Here is a 20,275-nt window from a genome sequence, read left to right as displayed (position 1 = left end):
GATGTGGTATACACAAACACACACACACACACACACACACACACAATGAAATATTACTCCACCATACAAAAGAATGAAATTGTGTCATTCCTGACAAGGTTAGTCCTATAGGGTACTATACTAAGTGAAGTTAAGTCAGACAGGAAAAAACAAATACCATATGATTTCACTTATATGTGGAATCCAAAAAAAACCCAGAAAATTTAAAAAAAAAAAAAAACAGAAACTGACTCATAAATACAGAAAACAAACTGGTGACTGCCAGACGGGAGGGGGACAGAGATGGGTACAAAGGTGAAGGTGATTAAGAGGCACAAACTTCCAGTTATAAAGTAAGGCAGTTTGTAAAGTATAGCACAGGGAATACAGTCAATAACTTTATATAATGACAGATGGTAGCCACTTAGAGTGAACATTTCGTAACATATATAATTGTCAAATCATTACATTATACACCTGAAACTAATGTAATACTGCATGTCAACTATACTTCAATTTTTAAGTCACCTGAAAAATAAAATTTAAAAGCTGATCATAAAAAGAAAATGATCACATATAATCCAAATAAAATTAGTTTAAAGAAATAAAAAAACAACTGGAAATGTGTTCTAATACACTCCTTCCACTCTTTTAATTTTATCTACAATTGCTGAAGCATGTGTCAGAATACAAAGAAAAAAGACTGTTTAATTCGGATCTAAAGTTGTTTAATGTCATTTCATACAACACTGATAAGCACTTTACTATATACCAGGCATTGTCTTTAAACTACTTATACGCATCATCCAAACTGTCATGATGGTAGGTACACCCATTTGGAGGAATGATGAAATTGAGGCATAGAATAATCAGTAACTTACCTAAGGCCATGTAGTTAGTAGATAGAGCCAAGACTCAAAAACCTTAGGCAGCCCCATTCTGAGCCCATGCTCTTAACCACTTCTCAGTATATTAACAGAAATGGCAACAATACATACCTACCTCATTTGGTTGCTATAAGGATTGACTGAGAGAAAGTTTAACACAATGTCAGACAGATAATACTTGTAAGTTCTCTAAGGCATGACTTCTTGTTCTTTCATTTGTTAGGCTTTCAAGTGCTTTTCTATGGTAGAGGATACCTCAGTGAACATCAAATACCATTCAGTTTCATATTTTAGCTGGGGAGGAGAAGAGGGAGAGAATCTAAAGCAGGGTCCAAGTCCAGCACGGGGCCCAACTCCGGGCTTGATCTGATGACCCCTGACATCATGACCTAAGCCGAAATCAAGAGTGGGACGCTTTACCAACTGAGCCACCCAGACACCTCCATTCAATTTCATTTTTAAGAGAAGAAAGGGAATGGGGCGCCTGGGTGGCTCAGTGGGTTAAGCCGCTGCCTTCGGCTCAGGTCATGATCTCGGAGTCCTGGGATCTAGCCCCGCATCGGGCTCTCTGCTCAGCAGGGAGCCTGCTTCCTCCTCTCTCTCTGCCTGCCTCTCTGCCTGCTTGTGATCTCTCTATCAAATAAATAAATAAAATCTTTAAAAAAAAAAAAAAAAAAGAGAGAGAAGAAAGGGAACTGGTATTTATTGAGGGGTTTCCTGTATACCAGAATTATTTTAAAGGTACTCCTCTAATACTACTTGCCTTATCTCAAAGAATTTTCATTGTTAAGACTCAAATCAAATTATAATGCAGTATACAAAGGGGAGGTACTATTCAATTAGTTTACCACTTAAAACTCAATTTCCATTATATTAAAAAAAATATGTGGAAAAAGAAAGTATAAAAATTAAGGAAATCCAAATCCATGGGAACCTGTCATAATTACAAATGCCCTCTCAATCATTCATTCATGATCTTCTGGGAACATCAGTTGTGGGTCTTCCATGAGAGGCATTTTGCTATTGAGATACACTAACCCTATTTTAAGGAGATCAACAATCTAGTTCTACAAAATATCTCAATAAGTGCTATAAAAGGAATTCACATGCTATCTCAGTACTCCTTCTTAAGTATGTGCAGAAATGCAGAGGATTAACACAGTGCAGGCACCCATATTAACTTCCCTTTACAAATTAAATAGACTAATCCACAAAGTCTGAGGCTGGCCACTAACCACATGTGGTTTAGTAAGTCGATTAAACGTGGCCAGTGTGATTAAGGAACTGCACGTTTAAATTATATTTTAATTAACTTAAATTTTAAATTGATTATCAATTCCATTACTGGAAAACTTGTAAGCATCCTTTGAGCAACTTAGGTTATGTGAATCTTTTTCAACTCTAAAATGTATATCTAAATACGTATCAAATATTTCCAATGAAAATTGAGCATCTGAATTGAGATGTGCTATAACTGTAAAATACATACTGGATTTCAAATAATTTATATATATTGTGAAAATAATGTGAAGTATCTAATTTTTATACTGATTAAATGTGGATATGATATACTGGGCTGTATAAATTTCACCTTGTTTTTCTACTTTTTTAGTGGGTCTAATAGAAGATTTAAAAGTACACATGTAACTTGCATTCTATTACTATTCGACAATACTGGCCTAAAGATTACCTACAACACTCTTTTTTTTTTTTTTTTAAAGATTTTATTTATTCATTTGACAGGGACAGAGAGAGAGAGAACACAAGCACGGGGAGTGAGAGAAGGTGGCTTCCCACGGAGCAGGGAGCCTGATGTGGGGCTTGATCCCAAGTGGGATCATGACCTGAGCCGAAGGCAGCCGCCCAACCAACCGAGCTAGTCACCCAGGCGCCCCTACCTACAACATTCTTGAAACAAGTTTTCAGTGATATGAGAATTCCTCAGAGCTCCAGAGCTTCAAAAATTCACATAACAGATGGTTTCCTAGCAAACTGAAGGAGTCTTACCTGTATTTGCCTGAGCTTTAGTTTTAGCTCTATCATTATATGAAAATTCCACCACCATCAAAAATCTATCACACAAACTGTGGACTCTGAGAAACAAACGCAGGGTTTTGAGAGGAGGGGGGTGGGGGATTGGGAGGGCCTGGTGGTGGGTATTAAGGAAGGCACTTACAGCATGGAGCACTAGGTGTGGTGCATAAACAATGAATCTTGGAACACTGAAAAAATAAAGTAAAATTTTAAAAAATGTTTCACATGAAACCATTTTAAAATACAGGTTGATGATTTTTTTTTCTGGAAACAAGCTAATACAGGAATGGGGTAGGAAATTCATCTTTCTTTTCTGTGATAAGGCAAACAGGAGTAAAAACCTATAAAGTGATACAAAAATGCTGAAAACAGTAAAGAGTCTTTTGTTGTAATCCGAAAATACAATGACAAATTAGTTATAATGTAGGCTTCCTCCTATAGCAGGCAATGAAGTTTGTCTTTGAAGGGCTCATCCTATACCCTGCTGCAACAGAACCAGAGTTCTTTGACACTCCTTTCTCATGTATTTTTTTTTTAAAAAAAGGCCAAGGGGCGCCTGGGTGGCTCAGTGGGTTAGAGCCTCTGCCTTCTGCACGGGTCATGGTCCCAGCGTCCTGGGATCCAGCCCCACATCGGGCTCTGCTCGGTGGGAGGCCTGCTTCCTCCTCTCTCTCTCTCTCTCTCTCTCTCTCTCTCTGCCTCTCTGCCTACTTATGATCTCTGTCAAATAAATAAATAAATAATCTTTAAAAAAAGAAAATAAAAGAGAGGCCAAAATCTCAGCTCTTCGTCTTTTTCACACCTTCAACTACACATTAAAACCTGAATTTTGGGGCACCTGGGTGGCTCAGTGGGTTAAAGCCTCTGCCTTCAGCTCAGGTCATGATCCCAGGGTCCTGGGATCAAGCCCCACATCAGTCTCCCTGCTCGGCAGGGAGCCTGCTTCCTCCTCTCTCTCTGCCTGCCTTTCTGCCTACTTGTGACCTCTGTCAAATAAATAAATAAAATCTTAAAAAAAAAAAAAAAACTAAATTTTAATCGCATTTTTAAATTATTTGTTTTTTAAAGTTCTACACAAAAAACCTGATTCTTCGATTTTATCTTTTTTTTTTAAAGATTTTATTTATTTATTTGTCAGAGAGAGAGAGAGAGAGAGAGAGCGAGTGCACACAAGCAGGCAGAGTGGCAGGCAGAGGCAGAGAGAGCAGGCTCCCCAACAAGCAAGAAGCCCGATGAGAGACTCCATCGGAGTACCTAGGATCATGGAAGGCAGCGGCTTAACCCACTGAGCCACTGAGGTGTTGCTGATTCTTCAATTTTAACGTACAAAGCAAATCACCGAATTGGGTAAACAACACATAAGCATTACAATATCAAGCTACTAAAAAACTTTTAAAGAGTTAAGAATCACTCCAGATTAAAAACTACTCAACTCTGTGGGGGATCCTTACACAGAAGACTCCAAAATGAATTAAGTAACTAGTTTGTCAAAGTATTACTAAAATGAAGCAATCTGATGTTTATTTTGCTATAATTCTCCAAACGTAAAATATCAAGAAAAATGAACAGCAGCACAATTCCAAGTGAAAAATCACTTCCAACGTCAAGGTAAAGAGGCAGGGAAAGACGAAAGCCTGTGATTAAAATATTTCTCGTGTTAGGTATAAATCTTTGTGTGTGTCTTTCAGGGACAATGTAGAGACAAAATGCTATAAGAGAAGGAATCTCAAAATACTTAAATAACAATCTTCTATTTTCTTTATTAGGATCTGTGGTTTTGGTATGCAAATTGCAAACAATACAATAAAGAGATTAGGCCTAATTATTGAGAGACCAGAGCTTTGCTCTGAAGATAGTATGTGTTAAATCCAGTTTTTCCACTTTCAAGACTTTTTTTCTAATTTCAAATACTGTGTTCATCTCAAAGATCTTAGATATTACTGAAATATATAAAGTTACATTAACATAAAAATGAAAATGTCTGGAGTCTTCCTAGATAGTAAGTTAAACACCAGCTTAATTCAAACCAATTCTATTGGTGAATAGTCATAATTATTTGTTTTGTTTTTTAAGATTTTATTTATTTATTTGACAGATCACAAGTAAGCAGAGGCAGGCGGGGGAGGGGGGGGAAGCAGGCTCCCCACCAAGCAGAGAGCCCAACGCAGGGCTCGATACCAGGCCCCTGGATCACGACCCAAGCCGAAGGCAGAGGCTTTAACCCACTGAGCCACCCAGGCACCCCTTGTTTTGCTTTTTTAATAGACTTTCTTTTTTTAGGGACATTTTTTTTTTTTTAAAGGTTTTATTTATTTATTTGACAGACAGAGATCACAAGTAGGCAGAGAGGCAGGCAAAGAGAGAGGAGGAAGCAGGCTCCCTGCTGAGCAGAGAGCCCGACGTGGGGCTCGATCCCAAGACCCTGGGATCATGACCTGAGCCGAAGGCAGAGGCTTTAACCCACTGAGCCACCCAGGCGCCCCTTTTTAGGGACATTTTAAGCTCACACCAAAACTGAGCAGAATGCACATAGATTTCCCATATATCCCCAGGGCTCGTTTGTTTTTAATATTTGGCTGTATTAATTACCCAAGAAAAAGAAGAAGAAAGCAGAGGATGTTAATCTCCATGGCCCCTAGCAAAGACAGAACTCTATCCTGGATCACTGCATTCTACCACCACCAGGATCAGACCATGGCAAGTGGCTAAAATTAAAATTAAGGGTATTTAACCTCTGTTACTTAGCAGCTTGAGAGGTATGCAAAGAAATGTAGATTCCAAAGAAGATATCAGCCCTCTATGCACCTGTGACACGGACAATCACGTTTTTACAGATTTTCTTTTTTTTTTTTTTAAGATTTTATTTGTTTATTTGACAGAGAGAGATCACAAGTAGAGATGCAGGCAGAGAGAGAGGGGGAAGCAGACTCCCCGCCGAGCAGAGAGAACCCGATGCGGGGCTTGATCCCAGGACCCTGAGACCACGACCTGAGCCGAAGGCAGAGGCCCTAACCCACTGAGCCACCCAGGCGCCCCTATAGATTTTCTTTTAACGATGGATTTACTTTAGGACTCCACAAATAAGCCTAGATGAAGATGTGATGAGTATTTACATAATTTCAGGTTCACAAGATGAACCACCATGTAAAAACACTGGCTGCAATAAACATAAAAAGATACTTTACTACTAATCAGAGAAATGCAAATTAAAATAAGAAGCCATTTCACACCCATCAGATTGGCAAAGGTTTCAAGACTCATAATACCAAGTGGTAAAAAGAGATGGAAAAACAGGCTGATAAATGTAGCTGATGGGATGCAAACTAGAATCGCCTGTAGCAGAGTAAAAAATACAAACTTGCACCCTCCAATCCAGGCTTCCACTTCTAGGTCTACAGCAAGAACACATTCACTAGAGCTACATATGTAATAACATCACATAACATAAAACACAGAAACCATCTATTGCAAAACTGAGTAGACCAAAAAAAAAAAAAAAAAAAAAAAAGATTAAAGCATGGAAAACTGGGGAAATGTTCATCAACAGGGAAATAGATAAAATTGCAGAGTCATACAAACTACTCAGCAGGTAATATAAAGAGCCACAGCAACGGCTAAAACCAAAATTCATCCTCCTCCCCCAAAAAACTCACCAAGGTTAATTTTTTTTAAGTTTCAAAAGGATACATAAAGCACAGCATTTATATGAAATTTAAAAACACATCAAGGGGCGCCTGGGTGGCTCAGTGGGTTAAAGCCTCTGCCTTCGGCTGTCGTGATCCCAGGGTTCTGGGATCGAGCCCCGCATCAGGCTCCCTGCTCAGCGGGGAGCCTGCTTCCTCCTCTCTCTCTGCCTGCTTCTCTGCCTATTTGTGATCTCCATCTGTCAAATAAATAAATAAAATCTTAAAAAAAATAAAAAATAAAATAAAAACACATCAAAACAATATGTATTACTACAGATGCATATATACATAGCTAAAAGTATAGAAATATCAATGAGAAAGAAATATATTAACTTCAGCGGACTATGTTAATCACCTGAGCTTTGTGTTCCTAGGAAGCAGTAATGGTTAAGAAATCCACCCCCATCATTTTGAGTTTTGGGAAACTGGTAACAAAAAGATCCTGCCCTTGTTTATTGTGATAAGACCTGTCCCTGCAGTTCCTCAAGACTCCTGGTTTTACCTGCCCCAGGTCCTTTTCCTTTCTTCTGAGACGTTTCTTATTAATGTTCTCCCAATTGCAATAGCCTGAAAAAAATCATCTCCTTAATTGGCCAGTACATTATGTCTTTGACACAGAAGTGGTTATCTCTGGGGAAAGAAGAGAATGGGATGAGGAAGAAGATGCAGATTTAGCTGTAATGGTAACATAGAAACCTGAAATACGGCAAAAAGTTATTTTCTTTTTTTCATACAAAGGGACCTGTTATTCTGTGTACCTTTCTACTTAAAATCTTTCAAAATTAACTTGTAAATTATTAAAACAATGTGCAGTCAAAAAAGGTCACAAGTCAATCAATTCTTTGCAGTCTGTTTTTTCACGTTAAATAAGCACATGAACGAACACATGCCCAACCTATTCCATTAGGCTGCTGTAAGTAAACGTGTTTTTCCTAATCACCAAGTAATACAATTTGTAATTCATTCTGGGCCAATTAGCTGTGTTTGTTACAGCAGAGTTCTGACTAGGGCAAGGCTGAATTATCTCATAGACTTTTATTATTTCAGGGGCAAGACTACACTCCTACTCCCATAGAGCCATATAATATGCTGTAAATGTCATACACCATTGGTTACAAGTAGCACTAGGCAAGCCTAGGTGTAGAATCTCGATCCATACCCAACGAAAGAACTACTGAGCAGATAACCCTAGGAACTTAATGGTAGACTAAATAATCTTTCTATATACACACAATCAAAAGTTTTGTTTGGATTGGGTAGATGTGCAGGACAGCCCTTACTCCCCCCCCCCCCACTGTAAAGTGAGAGTCTGAAAACATGGAATCTCATCTTAAAGTGCCCAAAGGTGATCTTTCGTGTTGGTTTCAAATTGCTTTTATTCCCAAGAGCTTCCAGAAGGCTTGGTGAGTACCAGGAAGTGATTTTGTTAATGCAAAACCAACCCATCAGTAGCTAAAAATCTTTTTTTTTTTTTTTCCTGAGAAAGAAAGAATGCAAGTTGGGGGGGCGGGAGCGAGTGGCAGAGAGAGGGAGGGAGAGGTAGGGAGGGGGGATAGAGAAAGAATCTTAAGCAAGCTCTCACCCAGATCTCACAGCCCTGAGATCACCACTTGAGCCAAAATCAAGATTTTGGATACTTAACCAACAGAGCCACCCCTAAAATTTAACCTTAGCAAACAAAAACTTTAGAAACTTGGAACCCCAGTTTCAAATTTAGAGGTAAAGTGCTAAAATCTGGTATAATAAAAGAACTTTCAATCTTCATTAATACTAACAGCTGACACTGAAAGGAGATGGTCTGTGCGGACAAGACTAAATCAAGAGTAATCTTTCCAAATGATCAGTCTATATTCTGAACTCTCTTTGCAAGCATTCAAACAAGAGCTTCTAAGGTCTTCCTGACCTCCCTAAGGCCAACAGGTCAAAATACATCTGGAATCCACTTATCTTGGCTAATTTTTAGTTCTCCTCCCCAAAGAACCAGTAAATAAAACAGACCCTTCCTTCATTTTATTTGAATACATAGAAATAATGTAAGTTAAGCTGGAACTAAAATTTAAGGATTTTTAACCAAAATTAAAATGCTTGGTCCTGTTTTCAAATAAAAGATAAAGTGTGTATTATAGAAACTCAAAATTTAAAAATGTCAAATCAAAAGAACCTAAAGCAGGCTCCAACCCACTTCAAAGCATTCATCAGAGTAGATGGTCTTAATTTTATGAGAACTCAAACCCTTAGATTTAAGTCTTTTAATGTAAAGTAGTATATACATGTATAATCTTAAAGAGATTTAAAGAAGTCTTAAGATGCTGCTCCTCCTTGTAGTTTACAGAATTAAACCAAAGAAGAATGGAAAACTGAACACTATCAAATTCCTACCGCATCTCTTTAGTCATCAAGAAACTACTAACCGGTTAATCTCTTTTTTTTCCCTTGCACTACCTTAAGAAAACCAAAATTGTCATTCAGAGAAAACATTTTGTATGCCAGTAAACTGGTATCAACTGCTTCCAGGCAGACAGATACAATAACAGTGTAATATTTCTAGCAAAGTCTGGTAAGCCTTTGCCTGCTGCAAATCATTGACCAAAAATGGTAACAGCGAGTGCAGGCTAAAGAAAATGACAAAATGTTCTACTTGATCGTCCAGTTAAGAATACTATTTTAAGGCAAATTAGAGACAGTTTAGAGGGGAAACTATGTAAATTAAGCCAAGTGCCCATCACCTAGAATATAGTAAACATACTTACTTTTAATGACTAGGATAATTCAATGGGCTTTTAAGAAGTTTTTCATTCGCTTTTATTAGCATCCCAGCATCATGCCCACTCCTCGCACGCTAAGTTCTGGCAGAGCCAAACTGTTCACAGGTAAAGAAAATTTCTAACCATACGTGGAGAGATCGGGTAGGGAAGGGTTAAAAGAGCCACTGCCAAGCTGACGAGCACAAGAGTGCTGCTGGAAGCTGATTGCCAGATACGACAAACAAAGCGGCTGCGAGGCCACCCTGTTCTTAATCAGACCAGGGTGAGGCTTGTGGTGATCATTCCGCCCTATAGGATTGTTCAATAAAGGCCTTATTTTCCTTAATGAGATGGACCGACCTCACGGGCCGAAACTCGCACGAGTCACTGACCGCCTCGACGCCCGGCTTTGGGGAAAGCTGCGCCAACAAGGCCCGCGCGGGATTCCGACGCCCCCCACCCCGGGATGGCGGACTCCCGGTCAACTGCACCGAGGGTGTGGCGGTGCTCGGCCCCGGCAGGTCGTCCCCAGGCCTGGGCCGGTGGAACCGCAGGGACCATGCTCCCGCCCGCGGCCTCGAGCCGCCCAAGGAGCCGGGGTCCCAGCGGGTCCGCGAGCAGTGGAAGCCCAGAGACCTTTCCCTGCCTGGGGGCTGCAGCTGGGCCTTCGTTCCCCCATCCCCCGGGCGGGGGCGCGCCTGCCGCCCCTCAGCCCCGACCCCCACAGGCCCCCGGCGCCCCGCCGCCCCGGCCGCGCCAGCCCACGCCTCGGGCTCCCTCCCACTCACCATCTTCGCCGCGGCGGTCGCAGTGACGCGGGAGGGTGAGCTTGCCGGCGCCGACTCCGCAGAGCGTCCTTCTCTCAGCAGAGTGACCGAGAGACCCAGCGAGCAGGCGACGCGAGGCGCGAGCCTACCAGGGGGCGGGTGCACGGGCGCGCGCCTCGGACCCAAACGCGACTGCGCACGTCACGCGCTGCCTGCCGTTGCTACGCAACCGGCCGGCCAGGCAGCGCCCTGCCCAGAGTGCAAACGGAGGGTTCTGCCTCACGTTCCGAAGACAGGGGAACTGGGCCCTCCTTTCACCAGCTCGGGCCTGGGAGGGTGGGTCCTCCCTTATCTACTAGGGACGAGGAGACAAGGCTCGGGCTGGCACCTGATCCGGCAAAGGAACAGGCGGGGCTGGGGACCCTAATTCCAGACCGGAGGGCGGGGTCACGTGGCGCCCCGCCCACAGCGCTGCGGCAGCCCTAACATGGAAGTAGCCACCTGGCCAGGTGTGCGCCGCGCTGGGGGCGGGGCCTGGGAGGAGGCAGGAGAGGGAGGACGCGGGGGATGGGGACGACGCGGGGGGGTGGGGAGGACGCGGCGTGGGGGAGGACGCGGCGGGGGGGAGAGGGGAGAGGAGGGAAGGAAGTGGGGGAACCAGGGTGGGCGGCTTCCTGGGAGCAGGAGACCTGGGGGCCGACAGGGGGGAGCCCAGGCTCGGGCAGCGACCGGGAGAACACATCCCGCATTTTTTACCTACTTTGGTGCGATTCCCGCCATCCTCCCCTGATTGGCCCAGCCGGCCACGTCGGGCCCTCGCGTGAGGGAAAAATCTGCACATTTTTCCTTCTAACCGAGGCGCCCGTGGCCATTCGGAGTGCTCTGTGAGTCACTGCTAATTTCAGGTCTGGAAAAAACAAGGAGTGATTTATTTATCTTTGGGAACGGCCCGGGGAAGGAGGCCCGGCGGTCCACAGGGGTGTGGCTGGGAAACGGTAGAGTTTTCCTGGGACGGTGGCGCCAGCCCCGCCGGTCCGTTTTGGGGGCTTTTAATTTGGGATTGGGTTTTTTAAATGGGCGGTTACATCAGGAGCACAGTTTTGAGAGGGCTAAAAGGAATCCCAGTGTTTTTCCTGAAGGCGTTTTTGTGGGCAGTAAAGGGTACATAAAGAATTTACAACTGGGATAATTACTTAAAGTTTTACTTAATTTAGGCTACCGAGAACATCACGGCCTCTTACCAAAATTATTTTAATTCTCCAACTGTAAGTCTTTGGGATAAGGGTTTTTTTTTGTTTTTTGTTTTTGTGTGTGGCTTTTGTTCTGCCCACTCAACGTAGAAACTTATTTCTCATTACTTTTGTCCTCTTTTTTGTTTTGTTTTGGGTTTTTGGTGTTGTTGTTTTTTTTGCTATTCTTTTCTAGAAAGGAAGTAAGTTGTGGCAATTCTAAGCCTTTACGACCTGCTACAAGGCTTTTGCGGGCTAGAGCAGTGCTTAAGCTCTCAAGCTTGAGAGAGAACTTGGTAAAGTCAGATTTGTGTGTCCTGGCCCCCAGAGTTTCTGACTGTATATCTGAATTAAGACGCGAGATTTTGCGTTATAACAATTTCCAGGTGATGCTAACGCAGCTGGTTGGGCACCCATCGCTCTTTGAGTAGAATAACCTGTCTGTATCCAACTGCAGATGGAATCCTTTATTTCTCTTCTGGCCCCTCCGCTTCTAAAGTCCTCAAAGACTTCCTTTTTAGTTCAAAGTCAATCCAGCTCATTACAGAAATCAAACCTGCCTGCTGCTTAACCTCTCTTCTGCATTTCATCCTCCACCCTGCCACCAGTGTTATACCCAAACAGAAGAATCTAACCTGGTCACTTTCCTCTCTAAAATTTTCTTAGGCTTCCTAAACAGGTCCTTCTGGTCCTTCTGCCTCTGGCCACTCAGCCTACCTTTTCAGCTTGGTCTCCCATATCTTCCAAAGGGCCTAATTTCCTTGCAGACTAAACTTCTCATTCCAGAACCCTTCTTACTCTTTCTAGGTGCCATAATTATGGACCTGTTAGTGTCTCAGGCTGGAGTGTTCCTATTACCTCACCCTTCTGAAGACCTCTGACCACTTCCCAGGGGATCATTAGTGGTTTCTCCTTTAATCCCACAGTTCATCACTTTTCAAATCCTGATAGGCAGCCACATCACCTGAGAATCTTGTTAAAATGCAGATTAAAATGCAGAGATTAGATTTAGGTCAGGTCCTCAAGCCATACTTTGAGCAGTGGGTGAGGTCTTATGGTTTTCCCCAAATGTTACTGTAGCTTTGTAATTGCTTAGATAAATTTGCCACCACCACCAGTTTAAACTGAGAGTTCTTCAAGGACAGGGGCTATTTAGTATGTACCTTGTATGGCCTGGGATAGTCCCTGATATATAACAGCTGTTTATTACACATTTAGTAAGTGAACCAATATCTAAAGATGTTTTATAATTCATCAGGCAAACTTCTATATCAGTTCATTGGAACCTATGATGATCCCCCGTTTTGAAGAGTCCATTAAACTTTAACCTCTGCCTTTACACATAAATTTTCTAGATCTTTCTATTCCTCAGACCACAGAGGGAAAAAAAAAGTTTTGACATAAGGTCTCATATATGAGATGGATGAATTCCATGTTAAAGTTAGAAAACATTTTTCATACTTTATCTGAACATATAGGCACTTCCATTTAAAACCAATAATAAGAGGGGCACCTGGGTGGCTTGGTCAGTTGAGTGACCAACCCTTGGTTTCCACTCAGGTCACCGTCTTAGGGTGGTGAGATTGAGCCCCACAACGGGCTCAGCACTCAGCAGGGTGTCTGCTTGAGATTCTTGTGCTCGCTTGCTCCCTCTCTAAAATCTTAAAAAAGAGAAGAAAAGAAAACCAGTAATATGAGTGGCAAGGAAGAATAAATTATATATTAATGAGGAGCTTGAAGAGAGATGTATGTTAATAGCCTGGAAAAAGCTCCCTCTCCCCCCCCCCACAAGAGATATAACCCTGTCAGTAAACAGTGTAGGAAAACTGTTTTTAGTATCTCCCCTGGCTCCCTACCAATTCACCTGTTCCCTCTCCCCTTGAGCACCCCTACTGTCTAATCTCATATTCTCAGTTCCCTCCTCTGAGGAAAAGTCACTAATTCTTCTTTGTTCCTCTATGGGTAATATGGGGGTTTTTTTCCTCTTCTTTCAGAATTTTTAAAAATCCTTGATTTTCTGTACATCTGAAAATGATATATCTAGGCATAGTGTTTCGTTTTGTTTGCATTCATCCTCCTTGGTGTTCTCTGAGTTTTCTGAGTCTGTAGTTTGGTTTGATGTGTGACAAAATTTGGTGAAATTCTCAGTCACAGTTGTTTCAGATATTTTTTCTGTTCCTTTCTCTCTCCTCCTAGTATTCCCATTTCATGTTACACCTTTTGTAATTGTCCGACATCCTTGGGTATCCTATTCTGTTTTTTTCAGTCTTTGTTGTCTTTGCTTTTGGGATTTGAGGATTCTGTTCATGTATATCCTCTAGCTCAGAGATTCCTTTCTCCTCAGTGCCCAGTGTACTTACTAAAAAGCCCATCACAGGCCTTCTTCATTTCTGTGGCTTTTGTTTGTTTTGCCTTTTGGTATGCTTTCCAGTTTTTTCTTGATAGCTGGACACGATGCACTGGGTGAAAGGAACAGCAGTAAGCAGGCCTTTAGTTGGGAGAGGATGGAAGCATTCTAGAGTCCTGTGATTTGGTCTCATTTCCACCAAGCCTGTGCCTCTGGATTGTGAACTTCACAAGTGTTTCTCAGAAGCAACCCCCTACCCTCCCCCACCCCCATCCTGTTCAATGGGACAGGATAGCTAGAGTGGGCCCCAGTTGAGTGTCTTCTTTCCCCATCAGTTAGGCTCTGGTAACTAGTTTCCCCTCAGTGCAGGCTTTGTTAGAACAGAAGGCTCTGGTGTATTTCAAAATGGTTCCTTACTTCTCACCCCTCCCCCCCACCCAACAGTAGAAGCAGGAGGGGATTTTTCTTTGACATCTACTGTGGGAACCTGGTAGAGCTTCAGGAGGTGACACTGACATGCAGAGGTCCCCTATGACCGAGTCTCCCCAGAGTTCCTAACTCGCAGACTTGTCCACATTGAGCCTCCAGCAATCTGTCAGTTACAGTTCTACTTTTCCTACCCGGGCACTGATTCCCACGGTGGTTTCTACTTGTGAGTCTCTACTCTGGTAAGCCACAACTCCTGGTATTGGCCTGTCTTGTCTACAGTTTTGGGCACAGCAGCTTGCCCTGTGTTCTCCTCTCTTTTATGGATGCGAGGAGGAGTTGTCTGTTCAGCTTTTTACTGGTTAGGACAGAGTGGCAGCTTCCAAGCTCTTTATATGTGGAATGGGGAAACCAGAAGCCTGCCCCGTTGCTTTTAAAGAAACCTCCCAGAAGTGCCAGACAGAGCTCACACTTTTATCTCACAGACCAGAATGCGGTATATGGCTACAAGGGAGACTGGGAAATGGGGTCTGTTCCCTGAGCAGCAATGTACTCAGATAAGAAATTGGGGTTCCTTTACCAGGGAAGAAGGGGAAAGTGGGTATAGTGAGATAACCAACAGCAACTGCCATGGGTAGATATTATTACTTACTCCCATTCTACAGATGAGGTAAGGTGAAGAAATATTCCTTAGGAGCCCAGAGGAGTGAGTGATCTGTTCCCAAATCTATGACCTTTCCTGTAAGACCACATGACACATCAGTCCTATGTGATGCTGAACAAAAGAGCTGAAGTACCTCTTGTTGCCTCCTTAACACCACAGAAGGGGTTTATACAAAACAAAGCAAATGCAAGCTGTCAAAAATACATTCTGGACATTCCTTTATCATAGCTGGGTCCTCTTGGATCGGCAGCCTCAAGGGCCTAGACATCTATTTTAGGACAGGGCTAAATATATTCAAGTATATTCATGGGAACAGTCCGGTACCACATGGTAACAGTATTGATTTCTCCATTAATCTTCATGGTAAAGTAGAAGTCATATACTGCTATTTTATAATATTAAAAATTGAATAACCAATACATGTTTTTAGTTACTAGTGTACCACTTGAATTAAACCATGAGAAAATGGAGTAGAAAGTGACACAACACTCTTGACCAATGGTTATGTACCCCTCTTGGACGATATATTCCCTTTGAGGTACTGATGAAAAGTATAGATCCTTTCTCTAGAAAAGTAGATATTTGCTCCTACTCATAAAGTGTAGCTTTATGAGTAGGAGCAAATATCTAAATAACACAAAGCAAATAAAACCTTCCAGACCCTTACAATATTTGGTATTTAAAAAAACACAGATGGCCTCCACAATGCACATAGGACTGTGACTTGTTTTTATTCATTCATTCAGCAGTATATCTTGGGGATATATCCATGTTGTCTTCCCATTTTTCAGAAGCAATAATGCGCTCTCTATGGTTCTGATCAGGTTGCTATACTCCTGGAGAAAGAAAAAGGAGCTACAAAAAGATTCAGAAAGGGACAAATAAAGGGATCCAGTATTTGATTTAAGGATAGACTAAATGACTTTAAACTTCCCAGAATGTAAAGAAGCCCAAGGGTTGAATGTGATCACAAGTTAAAATCATGAAGGGTAGGAATGATGTAAATAGAAATTCTGCAGCAAATTGTGACATAAAAATAAGAGGGCTTCTCTTAAAAGCTCAAACCTGTGCTTTTAGGAAAAATCAGAGGGCTGTTATACGTAAGGACAGGAGGAAGATTGCAAGATGGAGGGGAAGGAAGACCTGCCACAGGCAGTGACAGATTGGTAGGGGTAAGCTCTCTGGTTGGGGCCCATTTTCCCCCTTCCCCACCCCATTATTCTCTGCAAACCTCCACCTCTCCCATGACTACCAGGGAGCTAGAAAACCTCATTATCAGTGAAATGCCCACTGCCAAGACTGCTGGGTAATGTCCAGGCAGCCTGGAGCCCTAGGAGGGGCGGTGTGAAGATGGTACCAACACATGCAAATGGGTTGTCCAAGCTCAGAACTTTCCCTAACCCCTCTCTCACCTCGCCTGCCTCTGGTGACCAAACAGTTATATCATGGAAAGGAGAGGGTACTCAGAAGTCATCTGGAAGGGCAGGGCATCCTGAGGTTGGGGGTTGTGGCATCCAGGGCAGCCATAGGTTGCCCCAGCTTGGTGCATCTCCACCTGTCTTCCCCCAGACTCTCCAGGAGTGATGCCTGTTCTGAACCCCTGCCCCAGGTATTCTGTACAAACCCCCAGCCTGATGAAAACCCTAAGGACATATGTATGAGTCCATAGGTGAAGCTCCTAAGACAGAGGAGGAATCCAAGCATTATGATAGAAAGGCAACAAGCTGAATAATTTCAAGCAAAAGAAGCAGGACAAGATATTAAAATGAGCATGGTAAATACTCTCAGATAAGGAAAGACACTGGGAGACCAAAAGCAAGAATGAGCAGTTATGGAAAAATTGCAAACATTAGGAATATACAATATTCTTGAACTAGAAGATTCAATGGATGGGCTGGACAATAAAATGGAGATATGTAAATGAAAAGATTAAGAGTCAGAAGATGAGGTTGAGGAGTTCACTGTCTCAATGTATCAAGAAAAGGTAAAGAGGAAATACCTGGGTGGCTCAGTGGGTTAAAGCTCTGCCTTCGGCTCAGGTCATGATCCTGGGGTCCTAGGATGGAGCCCCGCATCAGGCTCTCTGCTCAACGGGGAGCCTGCTTCCTTCTCGCTCTCTCTGCCTGCCTCTCTGCCTACTTGTGATCTCTGTCTGTCAAATAAATAAATAAAATCTTTAAAAAAAAAAAAAAAAAGGAAAGGGTAAAGAGGATGCAAAGAATTTCACAGATGTGGAGGATTGAGAAAAAAAAAATTGAGAAAAAAAAATTTCACAGATGTGGAGGATTGAGAAAAAGAAAAAAAAAATACTTTGTACAGTATCTGTACAAAGTTTCACAAAGTATGGTGAAATCAGCAAACCAAGGGAAGAAAACACTTGAAAACTTTAGTTCTGAGATCAAGAGTTGCATGCTCTACCAACTGAGCCAGCCAGGTGCCCCAAAAGTAGGACATACTTATGACTCAGTCTAATACTAACCAGTAGGAGTCTAAACAGCCTGGCCTTTTTAAAAGATGTTTGCCTCATCCCATCATCCATTATAACCACCTGAATTTCTTCTTACAATTTCTCGTGTTAAAAAAGAAAATTGTTTGGGAGGCAATGCAAGTGTCTTGTTTACATTCACAATGGGATGCCACTTTGAAATGTTTTCAGTTAGATTTGACAGTTGTTTACTGGGTCCTGCTGTGTGCCAGTTATGGTCATGTTAGCTAGCAGGAATACAAAGATAAAGAAGTCATGGGCCCTGCCACAAAGAGGTCATGAGTGAAAACAGATCAATGCCAAGATAAACTTGGCCCAGGTCCCCTTGGGAACTCTCAGGATCCTAATGATGGAGTAGATCATACCTGGGAGGTGTTCCCAGATCTTAATGAGCGAGGCATCTGGAGACAAAGGAAGTGAGCATTAGTTACCAACATGATTTCTCACTTAGATTGGTGAATATGAGTGTGGACAAGATGGTTAGAGGGCCAACTCAGAGAGTGATGATTAGAGGAGGAAAATACCTAATGTTCCTACCCAAAAATTTGACTCCATGGTCTGAGAAACCTAGAGAGATACAGATGCATGGGGTTTTTTGTTGTTGTTGCTTTGTTTTACTTTATTTTTTGTTTTGGGGGAATGTTCTGGCCTGCTTTCCAGTTTTCCCTTCTGGGGGGCAGGAGGAAGGATGTCAAAGTGTGCTTCAGCCAAAGAACCCTAGCTCTGCCCAGTGAGGAAACTTGGAGAATATTCAAGAGCAGCTCCACCGGAAACAGCCGAGGGACAAGGGCCACAATGTGAAGTCGGAGTGCCTTTTAATATAACTGTAAGACTCCAATATTTCTATCACCAGCCTTCCAAGAAGGTATTTGATATCACTGGCACAAATTCTGGTCCTGACTGGCTGTGTGACCTCTCAGGAGGTGTGTCTCTCTGGACCTCCTTGTCCTCACCTGCAAAGTGAATGTGTTGATGAGGTTAACCCCTGTGGTTCTAGAATGTAATGCCTGCACTATACAGAAGACTTACTGAGTATCTAGCACTGCATTAACAATTAGTGGAGTATCCAAGTAATGCTAAGGCAGACCTCTGAATTTTGATTCATAAACTCTAGGCCTTGGGGTCTTGACACAGGGCCTGTGTTTACAGCAAAATCAGTAAGTTGCTATAATCATCCAGGCTGTGGACTCCTAGTTTCTCTTAGCTGGTCCTCATCTGGGGCCAAGAGGCTGATTGGCACAAAGGGAGCAAACAGCACTAGCAAACAATCACATCTTGCCATTTCCCCCCCACCCCCGACTTTGGTCAGTAAATTCAGGACCTCTTGCAAGATTTTCCACACTGGAGGTGGAAGGAATCACTTGCTCATTTATATTCTTGCTCCTGTGGAAACCATTTCCTCCCACCCTTTGGGCCAGTGAGTCACTTCCAGCCTTCAAACCTCTATGGCTTCCTTTACAGCTCTGGCCTGGCCCTCTGGAGAGGGGTCCACGCTGTTGGAAGGAAGGGGCTTTAGTAGCAGGCAACACACCTTGAGTGGCTTTGTAATATCAGGAGGATCCTCCCATCGGGAGAAATTATCTGGGTGGTCTGATAAATGCCAGGCATTGGAATCCAGATTCAGCGTTTTTTCCTTTTATTTTAAAAACTCTGGGAAAGAAACGCCCATAGAAGGTACTGCCGGTCGCAGGTTTATTTTATGACTCATGGAAATTTCTAAATGATAAATATTGGCTCAGCAGCAGCCTGACATAAGAAACACTCGACTAAAAACACTCGACTAGACCAGAGTCTATGGTTACAAGAAACAAGAAGAGTGTGTTCAACAAATAAACTGTGACTCTGCGTCCAAGCTTTCCGAGGAAAAAAAGAGCAGAAAGTGTTGTCTGGATTCCATGAGGTGACTTGGCAGGCCACGATTTCATTTGTTTTTCTGAGGACAGAAACTTTCCTGAGATGGTCGAAGTATCTTCCTGGCCAAGAAACCATCTCATATGCCTTTGGTTTTCTACTTTATTTAGTCCAGGCTCCTTTTGGCTAATATAATGAAAATACTTCAGCGACCATAAAAATTAATGAGGGTGAAGTTGAAATATTTTCCCCTCAGAAAGGGGGAAAAAAAAGGAAAATAAATATGCTCCTTCCTGAGTAAAAAAAATCCCTCTGTCTCTGTGTGGAGATGAAACCAGGCATTCCACCAAGACAAAGAACTTGTTTCAGAGAATGTTTAGAAATTATGAGCCTTGAGTGTGGTTAGGCGCCTTCTGAGTACTTTTCTTTATCACAAAACAAAGAATTACCTTCACTTTCCATCAGCTGATTTTGTCTTCAAAAAAAAAAAAGGTGAATAGTAATATTTAGACCCAGTGAAAAGGCTAGTGTCACAACTTCCAAAACCTAGTCATGAGTAGGTCAATCTGCCTTTCTGCGAGTGGGTTTATCCTCTCTGTTGAAGGTTTGTTAACAGAACAGCAGTGCTTGTAGTGTTCTTTGGGTATCCCAACACACACGCTTTACAGAATGGAGTCATGATAAATAACATGGTGAGGATTCATAAAGAAACAAAGTGAGAAAAAACTTGGGCCATAGTTCCATGCATCAGATAAAGCAGCCAAAGAGACTGTTAAGCTTTTGGGGGTCTCAAGTCCTCCCAGGAGGAGGAGGGCATTTTGGTTAATGTTCCAGCTCTTGCCGATGACTATCCTATAACCAATCACAGGCATTCATACTTTGCTTGGAGAAGAGGAAACCATGTTGGGATAGATGTGGACACCCAGAACCAAGCCTCTAGAACATATTGCAGAGGATGTTGGAGAGCAGAGAAACAGCTAAAGGCCATTCCCTAAACTCGTGTAGAAACTCCACCATGAGGTAGGAGAGAAACAAGATGGCTGACATGATCTGATCTGGCACACAAGTGCAATGGGAAGGGTTGTGCAACAAGACACCGCATCCGACTGCCCTCTGCCCCAGCTGCTGGGAAATTTATCTCAGGTTTCACCAGAGAGGGAAACTTCGGGAGCCAGA

General features: G+C 42.7%; 1 protein-coding gene across 1 annotated transcript in view; it reads right to left on the bottom strand.

The window, feature by feature from the left end:
- Positions 1–10,340, bottom strand: part of DSTN (destrin, actin depolymerizing factor) — a 41,481-nt gene extending 31,141 nt beyond the window's left edge. Inside the window, exon 1 of the mRNA XM_032859226.1 lies at positions 10,119–10,340. Within this exon, the coding sequence (XP_032715117.1) occupies positions 10,119–10,121 (3 nt within the window). The 5' untranslated portion in view covers positions 10,122–10,340. The remainder of the gene's footprint in view (positions 1–10,118) is intronic.
- Between the last annotated feature and the right edge of the window lie 9,935 nt (positions 10,341–20,275).

This window comes from Lontra canadensis, unplaced genomic scaffold (genome assembly GCF_010015895.1).
Source record: "Lontra canadensis isolate GAN:19392208 unplaced genomic scaffold, GSC_riverotter_1.0 scaffold16, whole genome shotgun sequence".
Classification (NCBI taxonomy): Eukaryota; Metazoa; Chordata; class Mammalia; order Carnivora; family Mustelidae; genus Lontra; species Lontra canadensis.
The sequence above is the reverse complement of the archived record's forward strand: the minus strand, read 5'-3'. Positions and strand labels throughout refer to the sequence as shown.